Source organism: Eucyclogobius newberryi, unplaced genomic scaffold (genome assembly GCF_026437365.1).
Source record: "Eucyclogobius newberryi isolate DKJ021-1_F unplaced genomic scaffold, fEucNew1.0.hap1 SCAF_9, whole genome shotgun sequence".
In the NCBI taxonomy this organism is placed as follows: Eukaryota; Metazoa; Chordata; class Actinopteri; order Gobiiformes; family Gobiidae; genus Eucyclogobius; species Eucyclogobius newberryi.
This window is the reverse complement of record NW_027316532.1, coordinates 16,975,392-16,995,676: the sequence shown is the minus strand read 5'-3', so window position 1 is coordinate 16,995,676 and position 20,285 is coordinate 16,975,392. Positions and strand designations below refer to the sequence as shown.

The following is a 20,285-nucleotide window of genomic DNA, read 5'->3' as shown; positions in this document are numbered from 1 at the left end:
AAAGTCTGACAACGCAGGAAGGAAAGACCTGCGACACGTCTCCTTCACACAGCGAGGGTGGATCAATATATATAGAATATAGCGATATAGCAACCGAGTAAAACTAAAATAATAGCACATTGTAAAACATAAGCTACGTTTGTCCTTAAAAGTTCAGCATTTTGTCACTAGCGTTTCATGACCCAAAATGCTTATCTTGAATTGATTTATAAAACTTTATCCCAATCCGACATTTACCCTGATCTTGAATTAATATAGTGTCTAAAATAAAATAATGTGATGTCTTAAACCAAGTGAAGGATTCCAAAACACAAACTTAATCCTAATCCTCACTTTATCATGAGCCTGACTGTGATGAATAAACTGTCAAAAATAAACATTTGTTCATCAAAATAATGATTTTTTTAAAGAACCCGATACATTATAATGTTTTTTGTCGTAAACCATGACCTGCACACGTTCTCGCAGGCCCTATGAACACAGCAACGGTCTCAATAAAAAAATAAACGCATAAATTGCTTCAGGGAAAATCACAATAAATGATAATATTTAAACCGCTTAACACCACTGAAACACAAGCACTTTTAAATACACAACATTGTTAAAAATGTGAACTGTAATCAATAAACAGCAGAATTAAACGCTGAAAGATGCATAAAACATTGTAATTACTTTTTTGTTGAGATAGAGCCTAAATTTTATAGTGTATAAGTGAGTTTTGTGTCAGTTTGTGAAGAAAAGTTGGAAAATCGAAGTTGAGCCCTTTTTCGTTGTTTTTGAAAAAGATCGTAACGCCGCTGCCACGTCTAATCAATGATTGTACTTCCTGGTTGGACATGAGCACAAATATGACACAGGTAGAGTTGATTCCACGGCTGTTACCATAGCAACCGGACTGTAAACAAGAGCCAAACTCCACATAAATGACACAACAGTTCTGATCTGACACAATAAGACCATAAAACACCTTTATTTAGTCCAACCATGGTTTAAACTATCTCTGTGTTGCACACTGATGACATCACAGAGGGATTCTGTTTTTGAACTCAGTTCCTCCTTTCCCCCCCCCCCCCCAATTTTTTTCACAAACCGACACTTAATAGAAGTTAAACTATGATATATATTGACCGTAGGTTATGTTCACCAAACTCGCAATAAGAGAAACAGTAGAACGTTCAGATGCACTTTAACATCACAGTGACACAGCTCATGATGTCCTTTATGTCCTCGTTTATGTTGTTGTTTACTGTCATGACTGAAGCAGTGTGAGCTGAGGTCAGTGGGTCAAACGTGAGCAGAACCAAGACGAAGGACGACGCCGTGTCTCAGCCTCAGACATGAATCACTGCTGCACTCAAGGCCAAGGGAGAGAGAGGAGCTCCTCTCTGCTCCTGTCTGCTCAATGGTACTCATATTGAGAGTAATGTTGTGCCGGGAGTTCCTGTACAGGCCTTACTGGCAGATGACAGACGCTTGAGTCATTTGGAGGAAGTTAAGAATCCTTGGGTCAAATCTGTGCTTACAACATGGAAGAAACTGATCAAAACATACAAACTAAACAAAGATGTTACAATCTTAAACTGGTCGGTTTATGACCAAAGGTTTTGTACCAAACAGAACTGACCTGAGACTCAAGGTCTGGAGTACAAAAGGTTTTTCACCAGATTGTAAAAGAGAATCATATGAAAAGCTTTGATATGTTGAAAGAATCCTTTGACTTGGACAAACAGGACTTTTAGTTATTATAACCAAGACATTAAACAAAGGCATGACCTTTATAACCCTCTGACTGAGATGTTTATCAAGGATTATAGAGCAGAACTTTCAAGGGGAATAATACCTAAATGATATAAGTGTAACAAGTTAGGCAGCCACTACTGATTACATTAAACACAAGTGGAAAGTAAAGGGTCATTTTATTTTGACGGACGAGGAGTGGGAAAATATATGTACAGTACTTCCCATTGGAGAAAAAGGGTCTGAAGCGAACCCTGTGAGGGTCTATCCTTAATCCACAGGTTTGTCTGTAGAGGTTTGGCTCGTTAGCAGCAACACAAACATGACAAATGTCTTCTTAATAATCAAATCTTAAACGAGCGTGAGCCATCATGAGGTCGATCTCAGAGCCTGTGTTTTTATTCTCCCGTGTGAGACAGAGCGAGACCCTCTAGAGCCGTATATCCCCCTCTTGAGCCGTATATCCCCCTCTAGAGCCGTGTATCCCCCTCTCGCCTCGGCTCTGCCTCGACTCGCTGCCACTCTCATTATTCAGCCCCGGGGCAGATGAGCGCCGCACTCGTGTTTACTCATGTTTGAAAAATGTAAAATGTTCAAACTGTCGTGACACATTAAGCGAGCTCAGTGTGGACCAGGGAAACGTGACCCAATTTACTCAGATCCAATCAAAGTAAATGAGACTAAGGTGTTACAGATGATGAAATCTGCTGCCAGTTCTTGTCTCCATGGAGACGTCACTGGAGGCGTCATGTTCCACACTATGGCATTATTTAAAAACCTGCTGGTGTCACCTGACTGTCTCCATGGAGACAAATCTGGAAGGAGGAGGAAGAAGACGAAGAGAGGAGGAGGAAGAAGAGAGGAGGAAGAAGAAGAGAGGGGGAGTTAGAGCTGTGGCAGGAGCTGCTCTCTTCTTCTCTCCAGGTGGAACTCATGTTCTGATGTTTTTCCTGATTTCTTTGTTTGAAGTAAATTTTACATTCTTAAAAATGTTGAGGATTTGACCTGAAGCTCTGACCTGTGCACACTGGTCACTCACTGTAGGACCTGTGCACACTGGTCACTCACTGTAGGACCTGTGCACACTGGTCACTCACTGTAGGACCTTTGCACACTTGTCACTCACTGTAGGACCTTTGCACACTGGTCACTCACTGTAGAACCCGTGTACACTGGTCACTCACTGTAGAACCTGTGCACACTGGTCACTCACTGTAGGACCTGTGCACACTGGTCACTCACTGTAGGACCTTTGCACACTTGTCACTCACTGTAGGACCTTTGCACACTGGTCACTCACTGTAGAACCCGTGTACACTGGTCACTCACTGTAGAACCTGTGCACACTGGTCACTCACTGTAGGACCTTTGCACACTTGTCACTTACTGTAGGACCTGTGCACACTGTTCACTCACTGTAGGACCTGTGCACACTGGTCACTCACTGTAGAACCTGTGCACACCGGTCACTCACTGTAGGACCTTTGCACACTTGTCACTCACTGTAGAACCTGTGCACACTGGTCACTCACTGTAGGGGCTGTGCACAGTGGTCACTCACTGTAGGACCTGTGCACACTGGTCACTCATTGTAGGACCCGTGCACACCGGTTACTCGCTGTAGGACATGCGCACACTGGTCACTCACTGTAGGACCCGTGTACACTGGTCACTCACTGTAGTGGCTGTGCACACTGGTCACTCATTGTAGGACCCGTGCACACTGGTTACTCGCTGTAGGACTCGTGCACACTGGTCACTCACTGTAGAACCCGTGCACACTGGTCACTCACTGTAGGTGACTTTGATATTATAATATAAGAATAAAACAAATGAACGTAAACTCAGTGTTTTTGTGCATTAAACTGACACAAACTGGGCTTTTATTTCACCTCAGAATTGACTTGCATAATTTGATCCACATCATGAAATGCACCAATGTCCAGAGTGAGCCGTGACGTCACACGCTCCCACCCCTGTTTGGAGTTTTCCTCCATCACCATGGCAACTGCAGATCGTTTATAGAGAGCAATAAGTCTATAACAGATATGATGGATGGTGTTTGTCTCAGAGTCTCAGTCTTTTGTTTAAATCTTCTGTAAATATCACGTCACATGTGCCACGGCTCAAACCCAGACGCCTCCGCGCTCTGTTCGAGGCTCAGACTGTTAGAGCAGAGTGAGACCTCCTCTCTGAGTCTGAACACCTTTATTTTCGTTTTATTTAAGTGAACGTCTGGATCACGTCACGTCTGTCCAATGCGCGCGCGCGGCTGTGACATAACGGACCGTGCGAGGTTATAAAGCTCGAGGCAGCGCGCGGGCGTGCAGTCGCTCCTGACGCACGAGCCGCACGAGCCGCACGAGCCGCACGAGCCGCACATCTGATCGCGGGACTCGGGGATGTTCTGACCTGAGGAAACATGATGAAGAAGGACATAAACCTGAGCCTGGAGGACGACGAGCTCAAGCCTCTGCGCGAGGCCGAGAGTCTGCTGAGCTCCCCGGACCTGGGGCTCCTGAAGCTCGCGTCCCCGGAGCTGGAGCGCCTCATCATCCAGTCCAACGGGATGGTCACCACGACGCCCACCGCGCCGCAGTTCATCTACCCAAAGGCGGTCACGGACGAGCAGGAGTTCGCGGAAGGTTTCGTGAAGGCTCTGGAGGACCTGCATAAGCAGAACCAGCTGAGCGGACCCCCCCAGAGCTCCGGGACCCTGGAGCTGGGGGTCAGTCTGGCCCCGGTGTCCGTACAGCCGGAGCTCCCGGTTTACACTAACCTGAGCACGTACGGGAGCGGCCCCGCGCTCCCGTACTCCACGGAGCCCGTGCTGTTCCCGCCGCCGCCCCCGCCGCATCAGCTGGGGCCCCTGCTGAAGGAGGAGCCGCAGACGGTGCCTGACGTGCAGAGCTTCGGTGACAGCCCCCCGCTGTCCCCCATCGACATGGACTCTCAGGAGCGCATCAAGGCCGAGCGGAAGCGCTTGCGCAACCGCATCGCCGCCTCCAAGTGCCGCAGGCGCAAACTGGAGCGCATTTCACGGCTGGAGGACAAAGTGAAGACTCTGAAGAACCAGAACACGGACCTGGCGTCCACCGCCAGCGTCCTGCGTGACCAGGTGACGCAGCTCAAACAGAAGGTGCTCACGCACGTGAACAGCGGCTGCGAGCTGCTGCCGCACGAGGTCCAGGTGCACTGAGCCCGAGCAGGACCGGGACCTGTCTGGACCTGTCTGGACCTGGACCTGGTCTGGACCTGGTCTGGACCTCTCTGGACTCACTGGCCTCTGCATGTAGCCCAGATGCCGCTCTAAAAGACCAAATGTACTTTAACTGCTTTGGACTCATCAGAATTGAGCGTTTGCGCGCGACTTTCTCTAACTGACTGGAGTTTAACTGTGATGGGCGCAGAGGGGGGTCTGTGCCCGGGCAGAGGAGGGTCTGCAGAGGGGGGTCTGTGCCCGGGCAGAGGAGGGTCTGCAGAGGGGGGTCTGTGCCCGGGCAGAGGGTCTGTGCCCTGGCAAAGGAGGGTCTGTCCGGGCAGAGCCGTTTGTGGGCCGCAGTGTTGTTTATCTGTTGTTGCTGGTGGTCACGGAGGCTCGTGCCTCTCGGGGCTCGTGCGTGTACAGACTCTGTAAAGATGATTATTATATGTTCCGTGGCATGTGACAAACTGGCTCGTTCTGGTTCTGTTCTGTCGTGTCCTGGACTCAAACATCTGCTGCTCTGTCTCAATAAAACGCTGCTCTTTTCAACTTTGCTCTTCTTCTGTCACTTATTAAAGCTCAAATAATTATTAAAGCTCATATAATTATTAAAGCTCTTATAATAATTAAAGCTCATATAATTATTAAAGCTCATATAATTATTGAAGCTCATAATTATTAAAGCTCATATAATTGAACTAAATTGCAAGTAAATTGTAAAGCTCTCCGTGTGGTCCAGGGGGAACATCGCCTGAATAAAAGCCATGATGATGACCACATCCTGATGTGTTCCAGTTTCCACGGTAACGACACGGACCTTGAGATGCTGTCCAGCTCTGAGCAGAAGCGTGGCTTCTACTGCCTCCGTGTGGTCACTGAAAGCATTTATCCAGAAGCCAAATCCAAAATGTGAAGTCTCATGTTTAGTCCTGGTTTAGTCCTATTTTGGACTTGGTTTAGTCCTGGTTTAGTCCTGGTTTAGTCCTGGTTTAGACCTGGTTTAGTCTTGGTTTAGACCTGGTTTAGACCTGGTTTAGTTCTGGTTTAGACCTGGTTTTGTTCTGGTTTAGACCTGGTTTAGTCTTGGTTTAGACCTGGTTTAGACCTGGTTTAGTCCTTGATTAGTCCTGGTTTAGTCTTGGTTTAGACCTGGTTTAGTCCTTGTTTAGTCCTGGTTTAGACCTGGTTTAGACCTGGTTTAGACTTGGTTTAGTCCTGGTTAAGTCCTGGTTTAGTCCTGGTTTAGACCTGGTTTAGTCCTGGTTAAGTCCTGGTTTAGTCCTGGTTTGGACCTGGTTTAGTCTTGGTTTAGTCCTGGTTTGGACCTGGTTTAGACCTGGTTTAGTCCTGGTTTCTTCCTGGTTTAGATCTGGTTTGGACGTGGTTTAATCCTGGTTTAGTCCTGGTTTGGACCTGGTTTAGTCCTGGTTTAGACCTGGTTTAGTCCTGGTTTAGTCCTGGTTTGGACCTGGTTTAGACCTGGTTTAGTCCTGGTTAAGTCCTGGTTTAGTTCTGGTTTCGTCCTGGTTTGGACATGGTTTAGACCTGGTTTATTCCTGGTTTCGTCCTGGTTTAGACCTGGTTTAGACCTGGTTTAGTCCTGGTTTACTCCTTGTTTAGACCTGGTTTAGTCCTGGATTCGTCCTGGTTTCGTCCTGGTTTAGACCTGGTTTAGACCTGGTTTAGTCCTGGTTTACTCCTTGTTTAGACCTGGTTTAGACCTGGTTTAGTCCTGGTTTAGTCCCTGTTTAGTCCTGGTTTAGTCCTGGTTTAGTCCTCATTTATACCTGGTTTAGACCTGGTTTAGACTTGGTTTAGTCCTGGTTTATTCCTGGTTTAGTCCTGGTCTAGTCCTGGTCTAGTCCTGGTTTAGACCCGGTTTAGTCCTGGTTTAGTACTTGTTTAGTCAAATCAAATCAATTTATTTTTGTAAGGCCCAAAATCACAACAACAGTCGCCTCTGAGGGCCGAATCAACAATGTCTGTGGTGGCGAGGGACGATGTCCCAGGGTCCTCTGTCCTTAGACTCTCCTTCTCGGCCAGGAAAAAACACCAAAAAAAACCTCTTTGGGAAAAAAGCGTAGAAACCTGGAGGAGTTCCAGTGAAGGAGAGATCCGACTCTCACAGACGGACAGACGGACACGAGGAGACTGGAGCTGGACCCACTCTTCAGGCAGATGAGGGACCGACTGAGGCGAACTGGACCCACTCTTCAGGCAGAAGAGGGACCGTCTGAGTCGAGCTGGACCCACTCTTCAGGCAGATGAGGGACCGTCGGAGGCGAGCTGGACCCACTCTTCAGGCAGATGAGGGACCGTCTGAGGCGAACTGGACCCACTCTTCTGGCAGATGAGGGACCGTCGGAGGCGAACTGGAGCCACTCTTCAGGCAGATGAGGGACCGTCCACACAGGGCAGGGACCACTTCACCAGAGGAGGGGCATCTGGGTCCACAGGTCCTCAGGAGTGAGAGAAAGAAAAGAAGGCGGTGAACAGTTTGCAAGTGGAATCAAAAAATAAATATTGTTTGATAGCATAAGTAGTCAGAAGAAGAGGATAGTGCTCAAGCTGTCATACTTCCCCCAGCATAGTTACTCCTAGGGCAGCGTAGCTGAAGCTGTGGGTTTATCTTTCTGTTCCTAACTACTCTGACCATAAGCGATTTCGAAGAGGAACGTTTTAAGCCTGGACTTAAATGAAGAGACTGTGTCAGCATATTTAACATGGGTCGGGAGCTGATTCCATAACACAGGAGCTTGGTAGCTAAACGCTCTACCTCCTACAGTACTTTTAGAGACTCTTGGCACCACCAGAAGGCCGGCATTCTGAGAGCGAAGAGCTCTGTTTGGATAATATGGTTCTATAGCATCTTTGAGGTAGGATGGGGCCATGTCATTTATGGCTTTGTAGTTCAAGAGTAGAATTTTGAATTTGATTCTAAACTGGACGGGGAGCCAGTGAAGAGACTTCAGCACTGGCGTAATGTGCTCTCTTATTTTTGTTCCTGTTAGTAATCTTGCTGCTGCATTTTGAACCAGTTGAAAGCTTTTTATGGAGCTTTTAGGACACGCTGCAAGCAGGGAGTTACAGTAGTCTAATCTAGTCGTTACAAATGCATGGATACGTTTTCTGGCATCACTTTTAGGCAGGATTCTTCTGATTTTGGCGATGTTGCGCAAATGGAAATAGGCTGTTTTACAAGCTTGATTTATATGAGCTTTAAATGAGAGCTCCTGGTCAAATAAGACTCCAAGGTTTCTTACAGTAGAACTGGAGGCTACACTGACATTGTCCAGTGTGACTATCTGCTCAGATGGAGCGTCTCGTAGATGCTTAGGGCCAAGCACAATGACCTCGGTTTGTTCAGGGTTTAGAAGCAGGTTGTTAAGTGTCATCCAGGTTTTTATCTCCTTCACACAAGCACTAAGTCTGTCTACTTGATCGCTCTGATCAGGTTTCATTGATAAATACAGCTGAGTGTCATCTGCATAGCAGTGGAAGTTAATGCCATGCTTTCTGATCATGTTGCCTAATGGCAGCATATAAAGAGTAAACAGAATTGGACCGAGTACCGAACCCTGTGGCACACCGTAAATTACTTTAGAGCTTGGTGAGGAGCTCTGGTTTACATTAACAAATTGGAACCTGTCAGATAGATAGGATTTAAACCAGCTGAGGGCTGTTCCTCCAACACCTACATCACATTCTGACCTCTGCAGTAGAATGTTGTGGTCGATGGTGTCAAACGCTGCGCTGAGGTCCAACAGGACCAGGATTGAGACCAGTCCTGGTTTAGACCTGGTTTAGTCCTGGTTTAGTCCTGGTTTAGTCCTGGTTTTGTCCTGGTTTAGACCTGGTTTAGACCTGGTTTAGTCCGGGTTTAGTCCTGGTCCAGTCCTGGTTTTGTCCTGGTTTAGACCTGGTTTAGACCTGGTTTAGTCCTGGTTTAGTCCTGGTTTAGACCTGGTTTAGACCTGGTTTAAACCTGGTTTAGTCCTGGTTTAGTCCTGGTTTAGACCTGGTTTAGTCCTGGTCCAGTCCTGGTTTAGACCTGGTTTAGACCTGGTTTAGTCCTTGTTAAGTCCTGGTTTAGTCCTGGTTTAGTCCTGGTTTAGACATGGTTTAGTCCTGGTCCAGTCTTGGTTTAGTCCTGGTTTAGACCTGGTTTAGTCCTTGTTTAGTCCTGGTTTAGTCCTGGTTTAGACCTGGTTTAGTCCTTGTTTAGTCCTTGTTTAGTCCTGGTTTAGTCCTGGTTTAGTCCTGGTTTAGACATGGTTTAGTCCTGGTTTAGTCCTGGTTTAGTCCTGGTTTAGTCCTGGTTTAGACATGGTTTAGTCCTGGTTTAGTCCTGGTTTAGTCCTGGTATAGTCCTGGTTTTGTCCTGGTTTAGACCTGGTTTAGACCTGGTTTAGTCCTGGTTTAGTCCTGGTTTAGACCTGGTTTAGTCCTGGTCCAGTCCTGGTTTAGACCTGGTTTAGACCTGGTTTAGTCCTTGTTTAGTCCTGGTTTAGTCCTGGTTTAGACCTGGTTTAGTCCTTGTTTAGTCCTTGTTTAGTCCTGGTCCAGTCCTGGTTTAGACCTGGTTTAGATCTGGTTTAGTCCTGGTTTAGTCCTGGTTTAGTCCTGGTTTAGACCTGGTTTGGACCTGGTTTAAGTCTCGTCACTGCCATCTTCAGGACATAAACTTGTGAAACTTGAGAATTTACTGTTTTTAGAAGAAAATTCTGATTCTTAAAATTCCCACATAAATCCACAAACGTTAAACTTTCATCATCACTTTGGGTTTTGACTCCACAAAAGTCTCGTATGAACCTCTTTAACCTCATATTAACCCCTTTAACCTGATATTAGCCTCTTTAACCTCATATTAACTTCTTTAAAACCTAATTTAACCTCTTTAACCTCATATTAACCCCTTTAACCTGATATTCGCCTCTTTAACCTCATATTAACCTCTTTAACCTCATAATAACCTCTTTAAAACCTCATATTAACCTCTTTAACCTCATATTAACCTCTTTAACCTCATATTATCCTCTTTAACCTCTTATTAACCTCTTTAAATTGTTTAACCTCATATTAACCTCTTTAACCTCATATTAACCTGTTTAAAACCTCATATTACCCGCTTTAACCTCATATTAACCTCTTTAACCTCATACTAACCTCTTTGAAACCTCATTTAACCTCTTTAACCTCATATTAACCTCTTTAAAACCTCATAATAACCTCTTTAAAACCTCATATTAACCTCTTTAACCTCATATTAACCTCTTTAAAACCTCATTTAACCTCTTTAACCTCAAATTAACCTCTTTAACCTAATATTAACCTCTTTAAAACCTCATATTAACCTCTTTAACCTCATATTAACCTCTTTAAAACCTCATATTAACCTCTTTAACCTCATATTAACCTTTTCAACCTCATATTAACCTCTTTTAAACCTCATATTAAACTCTTTAACCTCATATTAACCTCTTTTAAACCTCATATTGACCTCTTTAACCTCATATTAACCTCATTAAAACCTCATATTAACCTCTTTTAAACCTCATATTAAACTCTTTAACCTCATATTAACCTCTTTTAAACCTCATATTTACCTCTTTAACCTCATATTAAACTCTTTAACCTCATATTAACCTCTTTTAAACCTCATATTGACCTCTTTAACCTCATATTAAACTCTTTAACCTCATATTAACCTCTTTTAAACCTCATATTGACCTCTTTAACCTCATATTAAACTCTTTAACCTCATATTAACCTCTTTAAAACCTCATATTTACCTCTTTTAAACCTCATATTAAACTCTTTAACCTCATATTAACCTCTTTTAAACCTCATATTGACCTCTTTAACCTCATATTAAACTCTTTAACCTCATATTAACCTCTTTTAAACCTCATATTTACCTCTTTAACCTCATATTAAACTCTTTAACCTCATATTAACCTCTTTTAAACCTCATATTGACCTCTTTAACCTCATATTAAACTCTTTAACCTCATATTAACCTCTTTTAAACCTCATATTGACCTCTTTAACCTCATATTAACCTCTTTTAAACCTCATATTAACCGCTTTAATCTCATATTAACCTCTTTAATTGATAGTTGTGATTTTACGTCACATTTGAAATCGTAACAACAAAACAAAAAGAGATTTGTGAATTAAACTAAAAATGCTTTGAATTAAATTGATTAAAAAGTGTATTTATTGACTGATTGTCCTTTATTAAACAGGTCTGAGACTGAGACGACCTGTTCAATTCAAATCATGTCCTTCTGCTCAGACTTTACTCAAAACACACACCTTTTTCCATCAGTTTTATTTCATAAAGTTGCTCACATCATGAAGATATAATATGTTGAGAAAACAAGAAAGAAAGAAAGAACATTTAGGATTTATTGTTCTTTTAGTTGTGACGTTAACGATCGCGAATAATCGTTAAATCGCTTCATTTCTTCTCACAATAATCATAAACCAGCTCAGAGTTTAGAAACGTTCACATCTGGAAACATGAAAAACAGGGTGTACCTCAGGGACCGGTCTAGCACCGCTTCTGTTTATGTGACTGTTTGTCTCTCTCTCAGACCAAAAGTATATTTTAAAAAAGACAAAAACTAGACTTGGAGAGCTTAAGTTTTAGGAGCAGAGTTGAGAAAAGGGGAGGGGCATCAGGAAAAGTCTAGCACGCTTTTCAGTGGTTTTTTCTTTAAAAAAAAAGTTTTGCCCGTTTCATCTGATTTACTTTTGTTCTTATTTTACCCCCTCTTCTGGTGTATGATATATATATATATATTTGTTGATGAGTATGTGTTTGTTTTATATTGTGATGAAAAATAACATAGTAAAAAAAAAAAGGCTAAAACTAAAATCTATTTTCACTTCAGCTGCTTTGTTAAACCTTTTAAAACGTACCAGAATGTTCAGCAGTTGTGGAGGCAAAATGACGTAAAAAAAACACTTTTCTATCACAAAAGAAGCAAAAACTGACTATTGTCGGCTCATGATTTCAGTGCGTTTGTCCAGTCAAAGCTAAAACTCTGACAAAACCACTGGATTTCTCACATTTTGTGACCTTTTTGCCTCCGAATATGGAATTTATCATCTATTTGTTTGCCAAACGTTAAATATAACATGCGTGATCATTATTTTGCGTTTCTTTCATTGTTAACGCCGAAATCTATCAAAATAAAAATAAAAACTATGAAAAGTAGAATAAAAAGGGCTTAAAAACGATATTGACAAGAAGCAGCATTTTCATGAACTTTCTTTATTGGTAAAAATGGCGACAGAACATGTTTGAACTCCACACGTTGGACGCAAAGTCTGAATGTTTTAGAATCACCGTAAAGGGCAGTGGGGGGAGATAGGGGGTAGGTGAAAACAGGACATTGCAGGGTGGAGTCAAACATGCAGCGTCGGTCAGAACATCATCGGGTTAAAGGGTCAGAAAAGGTGAGTTTGCATAATACGTCCCCTTTAATGGACTCAGAAACACAGAGGAGCACTTCTGTTTTATTAAGGGTCAACGAAAGATATACATATTTATTTACGTTGTTAATGACCAGGTCTAAACCAGGACTAAACCAGGACTAAACCAGGACTAAACCAGTTCTAAACCAGGACTAAACCAGGTCTAAACCAGGTCTAAACCAGGTCTAAACCAGGTCTAAACCAGGACTAAACCAGGTCTAAACCAGGACTAAACCAGGACTAAACCAGGTCTAAACCAGGACTAAACCAGGACTAAACCAGGTCTAAACCAGGACTAAACCAGGTCTAAACCAGGACTAAATCAGGACCAGACCAGGTCTTAACCAGGTCTAAACTAGGACTAAACCAGGACTAGACCAGGACTAAACCAGGACTAAACCAAGTCTAAAAAGGACTAAAAAGGACTAAACCAGGACTAAACCAGGACTAAACCAGGACTAAACCAGGTCTAAACCAGGTCTAAACCAGGTCTAAACCAGGACTAGACCAGGAATAAACCAAGACTAAACCAGGACTAGACCAGGACTAAACCAGGAATAAACCAGGATTAAACCAGGACTAAACCAGGACCAAACCAGGATTAAACCAGGACCAAACCATGTTCTTATCATTTTGCTCGGTTAAAAACACCATCAGTTTGACGTTCAGTTCAAAGCTTTTTAAAGACAGTTTTTAAAGGTTTATTTTGGGTAAAAACACGATATCGTTCCCGTCGTACGCCACAAACACATCGAACACGACACACTTCTGTTCGCTCGGGTTTATGTTTTCACAAACGTTCAAACGGCTCATATTTGTTCAAAGAGTTTAAAGAATAAAACAAATTCATCAAATGACGGAAAACCACTTTAAACCAGATAATGTGAGAATAAGAGCTCAAAGAAAGTCATATTTGTGTCAACTTTAGTGTATTTAAATATTCTTAAAATACGATTTGCCAATTTTCTTATTTCAAGTCAGAAAATGCTTGTTTTTCTTTATTTTAAGACAAAATTCAGATATTTAAAACTGAATTCGAGCTCTTATTCTTGTTTTATCCGACGGTGTTTTTGTTGATGAAGGAAACTCAGACACAGGGAGAACATGCAAACGCCCGAAGAGTGTGTCCGGTTTGTCCAGGACACGCCCCTTGAAAGGCCGTCTCGTGCCTGTTGCCAGCAGAGGGCGCTCTAACGCGGGCTCAGAGTTATCGAATGGAGTTTTTCTTCCACACGGGCCGTTATTTTACGCTCCGAAACAAGACATCGATGCAGAATGTGACGCCACGGCAACGCTTCTCCTGTTTGCCGTGGTTGTGCGCTCAAACGACCACCAGGGGGCGCTCTAAAGCTCTAAATCTGCAGCTAAAAAGAACAAACGAAACAGAAAACGGTGCAAACGACTGAAACGTTCGCACACAAACCGCACGACATTTACACGACATGTCAGCAATAAATTATTAAATAAATTCATATCATTATTATTCTTTTTTTATTATAGTTTATCCTTCCTGTGTTTCAAAGAGAACAAAACAGGTATAAAACAATGTAACGTTATATTTATGAATACCTGAACGTAACGACCGCGTTGGAACTGAGCGGTTCTAGCGGTTCCCGTGGTCGACAGTAGTTCTTTGGTCCCGTTCAAACTCTGTGTTTGTCTGTGCGGCGGGGGAGGAGTTTGTGCGGCGGGGGAGGAGTTTGTGCGGCGGGGGAGGAGTTTAAAGACCTGGACCGTTGGGATTTTAGGACTTTTGGGCTTAATTCACATGGAAATATTGTATTAATAGTTTTAAAAAGACAATAATCTCTTGAAATCTTTAAATATTAGCACAGCAGAACAGAGAAGGCCTGGACTGTTTTTTTAATCTGCATTTTTGCAACCAAAAACACCTTTAGTCGCCCATAATAAGTCCATAACCCTTTGCTCTTGATGAAAAGACACATATTCTGCATCATTTGTACAGTTCTCTCACTTTAAACATGCTCTGGAGAAGCTTTAACTCTGCATCTGGATCGCTGCTGTTTCCCCTGGGACTCACTGAGGTTTGAGGACATCTAGTGGCAGCAGAGGGAATGACACAGGTGCATTATAAACATCTGGACTCTGAGATGCCACGCCCTGATCGTGACTGAAAACTCAACAAATGTCTTAAAATAGGACTTTTTTTACATCAAATTCCATTAATTTTTGAGACAGAGTTTGAACGGGATGTCAGTTCAGGACCAGGACTAAACCAGGACTAGACCAGGACTAAATCAGGGCTAAATCAGGGCTAAACCAGGACTAAATCAGGGCTAAATCAGGGCTAAACCAGGACTACATCAGGGCTAAATCAGGGCTAAACCAGGACTAAATCAGGGCTAAACCAGGACTAAAAAAGGACTAAACCAGGACTAAACCAGGTCTAAGCCAGGACTAAACCAGGTCTAAACCAGGTCTAAACCAGGACTAAACCAGGACTAAACCAGGACTAAAAAAGGACTAAACCAGGACTAAACCAGGTCTAAGCCAGGACTAAACCAGGTCTAAACCAGGACTAAACCAGGACTAAACCAGGACTAAACCAGGTCTAAACCAGGACTAAACCAGGACTAAACCAGGACTAAACCAGGTGTAAACATGGGTATGGTTTGGATGGCACTCTGAGGCCTACTTTAAAGTTCACTGTGTAACTTTTCTGGTTTGGGGTCCATAACCTTCTTGATTTCTCTCGATGTTCCAGAGTGTGGCATTAAACGTCTCTGTCTGAAGATGACAGTGAGGATGAAAGACTTAATGCCATACTGTGGGACGTCCCAGGACAAGCAGACAAATCTCCACGGAGACCCTTCACCAGAAAAGTCCCGCAGTGCCTTTAAACCCGCACAGACAGACAGAAGAGGAGGACCAGAGGGAAAACCGCTGGACGCCGCTGGACACTCGTCTGAAACCGCGTCAGGAGTTTGAGCCCGGGCGCCGCGTTTGGGACGGCGGGGGAGGGGGAGGAGCTAACACGCACAGTCCTGTCGTGGAGGAGGAGTCTGCTCCGTCAGCTGGGGCCCCTGCTTGGCCCCCGTCACCGCAGGGTCCCCGGCGTCCAGGCTGTCGGACATCTTCTCGCAGATGATGTCCACCAGGCGCTCGAACGTCTGCTTCACGTTGATGTTGTCCTTGGCGCTGGCCTCGAAGAACTCGAACCCTGAGGACGAAGAACGGGGACTGAGTTCTGGGGGCCATTTGAGCCAAGCTGCTGGTTCCTGCTCAGAAGGTGTGCAGAAGGTGTTCAGAAGGTGTGCAGAAGGTGTTCATAAGGTGCTCAGAAGGTGTGCAGAAGGTGTGCAGAAGGTGTGCAGAAGTTGTTCAGAAGGTGTGCAGAAGGTGTGCAGAAGGTGTTCAAAAGGTGTTCAGAAGGTCTGCAGAAGGTTTTCAGAAGGTGTGCAGAAGGTGTTCAGAAGGTGTTCAGAAGTTGCTCAGAAGGTGTTCAGAAGGTGTTCAGAAGGTGCTCAGAAGTTGTGCAGAGGGCGTTCAGAAGGCGTGCAGAAGGTGTTCAGAAGGTCTCTTTGTCTCTGTCTCTTCTCCGTCTCTTTGTCTCTGTGTCTCTGTGTCTCTGTGTCTCTGCGTCTCTGTGTCTCTGTGTCTCTGTGTCTCTGTGTCTCTGTGTCTCTGTGTCTCTGCGTCTCTGTGTCTCTGTGTCTCTGTGTCTCTGTGTCTCTGTGTCTCTGTGTCTCTGCGTCTCTGTGTCTCTGTCTGCACGTGAAGGCTCTGGACTCACCGAGGTGCTCGGACAGCTGACGTCCCCGGTCCCCGTTCACCATGCGCTCGTCCTCCATGTCACACTTGTTCCCCACCAGCAGAACCTGTGCATTGTCCCAGGAGTACGTCTTTATCTGAGTGGACCTGTGGGACAGAACACAGGAGAACGTCTTTATCTGAGGGGACCTGAGGGACAGAACACAGGAGAACGTCTTTATCTGCGGGACAGAACACAGGAGAACGTCTTTATCTGAGGGGACCTGCGGGACAGAACACAGGAGAACGTCTTTATCTGAGTGGACCTGCGGGACAGAACACAGGAGAACGTCTTTATCTGAGGGGACCTGAGGGACAGAACACAGGAGTACGTCTTTATCTGAGGGGACCTGAGGGACAGAACACAGGAGAACGTCTTTATCTGAGGGGACCTGCGGGACAGAACACAGGAGAACGTCTTTATCTGAGTGGACCTGAGGGACAGAACACAGGAGAACGTCTTTATCTGAGTGGACGTGCGGGACAGAACACAGGAGAACGTCTTTATCTGAGTGGACCTGCGGGACAGAACACAGGAGAACGTCTTTATCTGAGGGGACGTGCGGGACAGAACACAGGAGAACGTCTTTATCTGAGGGGACCTGAGGGACAGAACACAGGAGAACGTCTTTATCTGAGGGGACCTGCGGGACAGAACACAGGAGAACGTCTTTATCTGAGGGGACCTGAGGGACAGAACACAGGAGAACGTCTTTATCTGAGTGGACCTGCGGGACAGAACACAGGAGAACGTCTTTATCTGAGGGGACCTGCGGGACAGAACACAGGAGAACGTCTTTATCTGAGGGGACGTGCGGGACAGAACACAGGAGAACGTCTTTATCTGAGGGGACCTGAGGGACAGAACACAGGAGAACGTCTTTATCTGAGTGGACCAGCGGGACAGAACACAGGAGAACGTCTTTATCTGAGTGGACCTGCGGGACAGAACACAGGAGAACGTCTTTATCTGAGGGGACCTGAGGGACAGAACACAGGAGAACGTCTTTATCTGAGGGGACCTTCGGGACAGAACACAGGAGAACGTCTTTATCTGAGTGGACGTGCGGCACAGAACACAGGAGAACGTCTTTATCTGAGGGGACCTGAGGGACAGAACACAGGAGAACGTCTTTATCTGAGTGGACCTGCGGGACAGAACACAGGAGAACGTCTTTATCTGAGGGGACCTGCGGGACAGAACACAGGAGAACGTCTTTATCTGAGGGGACGTGCGGGACAGAACACAGGAGAACGTCTTTATCTGAGGGGACCTGAGGGACAGAACACAGGAGAACGTCTTTATCTGAGGGGACCTGCGGGACAGAACACAGGAGAACGTCTTTATCTGAGTGGACGTGCGGGACAGAACACAGGAGAACGTCTTTATCTGAGGGGACCTGAGGGACAGAACACAGGAGAACGTCTTTATCTGAGGGGACCTGAGGGACAGAACACAGGAGAACGTCTTTATCTGAGGGGACCTGCGGGACAGAACACAGGAGAACGTCTTTATCTGAGGGGACCTGCGGGACAGAACACAGGAGAACGTCTTTATCTGAGGGGACCTGCGGGACAGAACACAGGAGAACGTCTTTATCTGAGTGGACCTGCGGGACAGAACACAGGAGAACGTCTTTATCTGAGTGGACCTGAGGGACAGAACACAGGAGAACGTCTTTATCTGAGGGGACCTGAGGGACAGAACACAGGAGAACGTCTTTATCTGAGTGGACCTGAGGGACAGAACACAGGAGAACGTCTTTATCTGAGTGGACCTGCGGGACAGAACACAGGAGAACGTCTTTATCTGAGTAGACCTGCGGGACAGAACACAGGAGAACGTCTTTATCTGAGGGGACCTGCGGGACAGAACACAGGAGAACGTCTTTATCTGAGGGGAGGTGCGGGACAGAACACAGGAGAACGTCTTTATCTGAGGGGACCTGAGGGACAGAACACAGGAGAACGTCTTTATCTGCGGGACAGAACACAGGAGAACGTCTTTATCTGAGGGGACCTGCGGGACAGAACACAGGAGAACGTCTTTATCTGAGTGGACCTGAGGGACAGAACACAGGAGAACGTCTTTATCTGAGTGGACCTGCGGGACAGAACACAGGAGAACGTCTTTATCTGAGTGGACCTGAGGGACAGAACACAGGAGAACGTCTTTATCTGAGTGGACCTGCGGGACAGAACACAGGAGAACGTCTTTATCTGAGGGGACCTGAGGGACAGAACACAGGAGTACGTCTTTATCTGAGGGGACCTGAGGGACAGAACACAGGAGAACGTCTTTATCTGAGGGGACCTGCGGGACAGAACACAGGAGAACGTCTTTATCTGAGTGGACCTGCGGGACAGAACACAGGAGAACGTCTTTATCTGAGGGGACCTGCGGGACAGAACACAGGAGAACGTCTTTATCTGAGGGGACGTGCGGGACAGAACACAGGAGAACGTCTTTATCTGAGGGGACCTGCGGGACAGAACACAGGAGAACGTCTTTATCTGAGGGGACCTGAGGGACAGAACACAGGAGAACGTCTTTATCTGAGGGGACCTGCGGGACAGAACACAGGAGAACGTCTTTATCTGAGTGGACCTGAGGGACAGAACACAGGAGAACGTCTTTATCTGAGGGGACCTGCGGGACAGAACACAGGAGAACGTCTTTATCTGAGGGGACCTGCGGGACAGAACACAGGAGAACGTCTTTATCTGAGTGGACCTGCGGGACAGAACACAGGAGAACGTCTTTATCTGAGGGGACCTGCGGGACAGAACACAGGAGAACGTCTTTATCTGAGGGGACCTGAGGGACAGAACACAGGAGAACGTCTTTATCTGAGTGGACCTGCGGGACAGAACACAGGAGAACGTCTTTATCTGAGTGGACCTGAGGGACAGAACACAGGAGAACGTCTTTATCTGAGGGGACCTGAGGGACAGAACACAGGAGAACGTCTTTATCTGAGTGGGCCTGAGGGACAGAACACAGGAGTACGTCTTTATCTGAGCGGACCTGCGGGACAGAACACAGGAGAACGTCACAGGAGAACGTCTGGGTGGACCTTCACACGTACCAGTCCTGCACGGCGTGGAAGGACTCCTCGTTGGTGATGTCGTACATGAGGATGAAGCCCATCGCTCCTCTGTAATAGGCCGTGGTGATGGTGCGATACCGCTCCTGGCCAGCAGTGTCCTGACACACACCGAGAGGTCAGAGGTCAGATCATGGAGGCAGGACGTCCAAACAACCGTCACATTCAGTCATAAACCATAAACCATGTTCAGTGTAAACAACATTATTGATCTAAAACCACTTCATAAACAAAGAGGAGCCCTCGTGTCACACTTCTGAACTCTCACTTTCACATGATTTTTCCTAACCTCACGAGCCCTGAGGAACATCTCTTTTTACTGCCTCTTCTGTCTGTCCTCTTCCCCAGGTCTAAAGCCTGAGCCGCCTGACCCGTCTGTGTCCTGACCTGTCTGCGTCCTTGACCCGTCTGACCCGCCTGACCCGTCTACCCCACCTGACCCATCTGCCCCACCTGACCCTCCTGACCCCCCTGACCCGTCTGCACCCTGACCCTCCTGACCCGTCTGACCCTCTTCTCACCCAGATCTGCAGCTTGATCCTCTTGTCGTTGCGGTAGATGGTCTTGACCTTGAAGTCGATGCCGACCGTGGACACGAACGCCGGCGTGAAGGAGTCGTCGGCGTATCGGAACAGGAAGGAGGTCTTCCCCACGCTGCTGTTCCCGATGATCAGGATCTTGAACATGTAGTCGAAGTTCTGGTCCGAGGCCTCCTTCTGACCGTACGTGGAGTTAGCGGACGCCATCTGAGGAGGACACAAAGGCTTTGAGGAGCGCCGAGAACATGCGAGAACTTCTGCGTCACACTGAGAGGAACATGTGAGAACTTCTGCGTCCCACTGAGAGGAACATGTGAGAACTTCTGCGTCCCACTGAGAGGAACATGTAAGAACTTCTGCGTCCCACGATGAGGAACATGTGAGAACTTCTGCGTCCCACTGAGAGGAACATGTGAGAACTTCTGCGTCCCACTGAGAGGA

The 20,285-nt window shown here is 46.0% G+C and overlaps 2 protein-coding genes across 2 annotated transcripts in view; one reads left to right on the top strand and one right to left on the bottom strand.

The window, feature by feature from the left end:
- The window catches only part of LOC140353811 (transcription factor JunD-like), an 81,814-nt gene extending 76,639 nt beyond the window's left edge, over positions 1 to 5,175 (top strand). Inside the window, exon 2 of the mRNA XM_072438558.1 lies at positions 4,155 to 5,175. Coding sequence (XP_072294659.1) covers positions 4,160 to 4,936 — 777 coding nt within the window. The 5' untranslated portion in view covers positions 4,155 to 4,159 and the 3' untranslated portion in view covers positions 4,937 to 5,175. The remainder of the gene's footprint in view (positions 1 to 4,154) is intronic.
- Positions 5,176 to 15,268: 10,093 nt separating this feature from the next.
- rab3ab (RAB3A, member RAS oncogene family, b) lies at positions 15,269 to 20,051 on the bottom strand. The gene is made up of 4 exons (XM_072438876.1): positions 19,827 to 20,051; positions 19,288 to 19,406; positions 16,182 to 16,306; positions 15,269 to 15,608 (listed from the first exon to the last, which is right to left on the bottom strand). The coding sequence occupies exons 1-4, from the start codon at positions 20,049 to 20,051 to the stop codon at positions 15,418 to 15,420; spliced, it is 660 nt and encodes a 219-aa protein (XP_072294977.1). The 3' UTR covers positions 15,269 to 15,417.
- Positions 20,052 to 20,285: the final 234 nt, after the last annotated feature.

What these genes read in the sequence shown, in the direction of transcription:
- rab3ab (XM_072438876.1), bottom strand. Translation starts at nt 20,051, where the DNA reads ATGGCGTCCGCTAACTCCACGTACGGTCAGAAGGAGGCCTCGGACCAG. An exon ending in GGATCAAGCTGCAGATCTGG is followed by an intron (nt 19,407 to 19,826) that starts GTGAGAAGAGGG and finishes GGTGTGTGTCAG; the next exon opens with GACACTGCTGGCCAGGAGCG. An exon ending in TTCCACGCCGTGCAGGACTG is followed by an intron (nt 16,307 to 19,287) that starts GTACGTGTGAAG and finishes TCTGTCCCACAG; the next exon opens with GTCCACTCAGATAAAGACGT.